Source organism: Cucurbita pepo, unplaced genomic scaffold (assembly GCF_002806865.2).
Source record: "Cucurbita pepo subsp. pepo cultivar mu-cu-16 unplaced genomic scaffold, ASM280686v2 Cp4.1_scaffold001570, whole genome shotgun sequence".
Lineage (NCBI taxonomy): Eukaryota > Viridiplantae > Streptophyta > Magnoliopsida > Cucurbitales > Cucurbitaceae > Cucurbita > Cucurbita pepo.
This window is the reverse complement of record NW_019647720.1, coordinates 6,399-7,063: the sequence shown is the minus strand read 5'-3', so window position 1 is coordinate 7,063 and position 665 is coordinate 6,399. Positions and strand designations below refer to the sequence as shown.

General features: G+C 38.8%; 1 protein-coding gene across 1 annotated transcript in view; it reads left to right on the top strand.

Annotated features, from left to right (window-relative positions):
• Window positions 1–4: 4 nt before the first annotated feature.
• The window catches only part of LOC111786369 (amidase 1-like), a gene marked incomplete at both ends in the record, with an annotated part of 6,973 nt that continues 6,312 nt past the window's right edge, over window positions 5–665 (top strand). The window contains 2 exons of the mRNA XM_023666666.1: window positions 5–32; window positions 124–249. Of these exons, the coding sequence (XP_023522434.1) occupies window positions 5–32; window positions 124–249 (154 nt within the window). The remainder of the gene's footprint in view (window positions 33–123; window positions 250–665) is intronic.

Below are 665 nucleotides of genomic sequence, written 5' to 3'. Positions count from 1 at the left end.
TGTTGGTGCAAAGCTTGTGGATTTCTCCTTAGGCAAGTTCTCAGTTCCAAGACGTTGAATAATTTGTGATTCCATGCCTTGTACTGGGTAAAATATTGTAACAGACCTTACCTAGATTTGTAGGAACCGATACTGGAGGTAGCGTTAGAGTGCCTGCTTCTTATTGTGGAATTCTTGGATTCCGGCCTTCACATGGTGTGGTCTCTACATCTGGAGTAATACCCATGACGCAGAGCTTCGATACAGTAGGTAATGTGTAATGTCTCATTGTCACTTTGTCCACCTCTTCTTTTCTAGATTTTTTTTCTACTAAGGCCCTTTGGTAATTGTCATGCAAAGTTGTTATTGTTTCCTTTTTCTCTTCACTTATTACTTTTAAATTTTATAAGTAAAAGGTCCTTTGACTAATATTTGTGAAAATCCAATACTGCATAATTTGTTGAAGATTGTTGGGAGAGGAGTCCCACATCGCTAATTAATGAGTTGATTATGGGTCCCACATCGGCTAATTAATGAGTTGATTATGGGTCCCACATCGGCTAATTAATGAGTTGATTATGGGTCCCACATCGGCTAATTAATGAGTTGATTATGGGTCCCACATCGGCTAATTAATGAGTTGATTATGGGTCCCACATCGGCTAATTAATGAGTTGATTATGGGT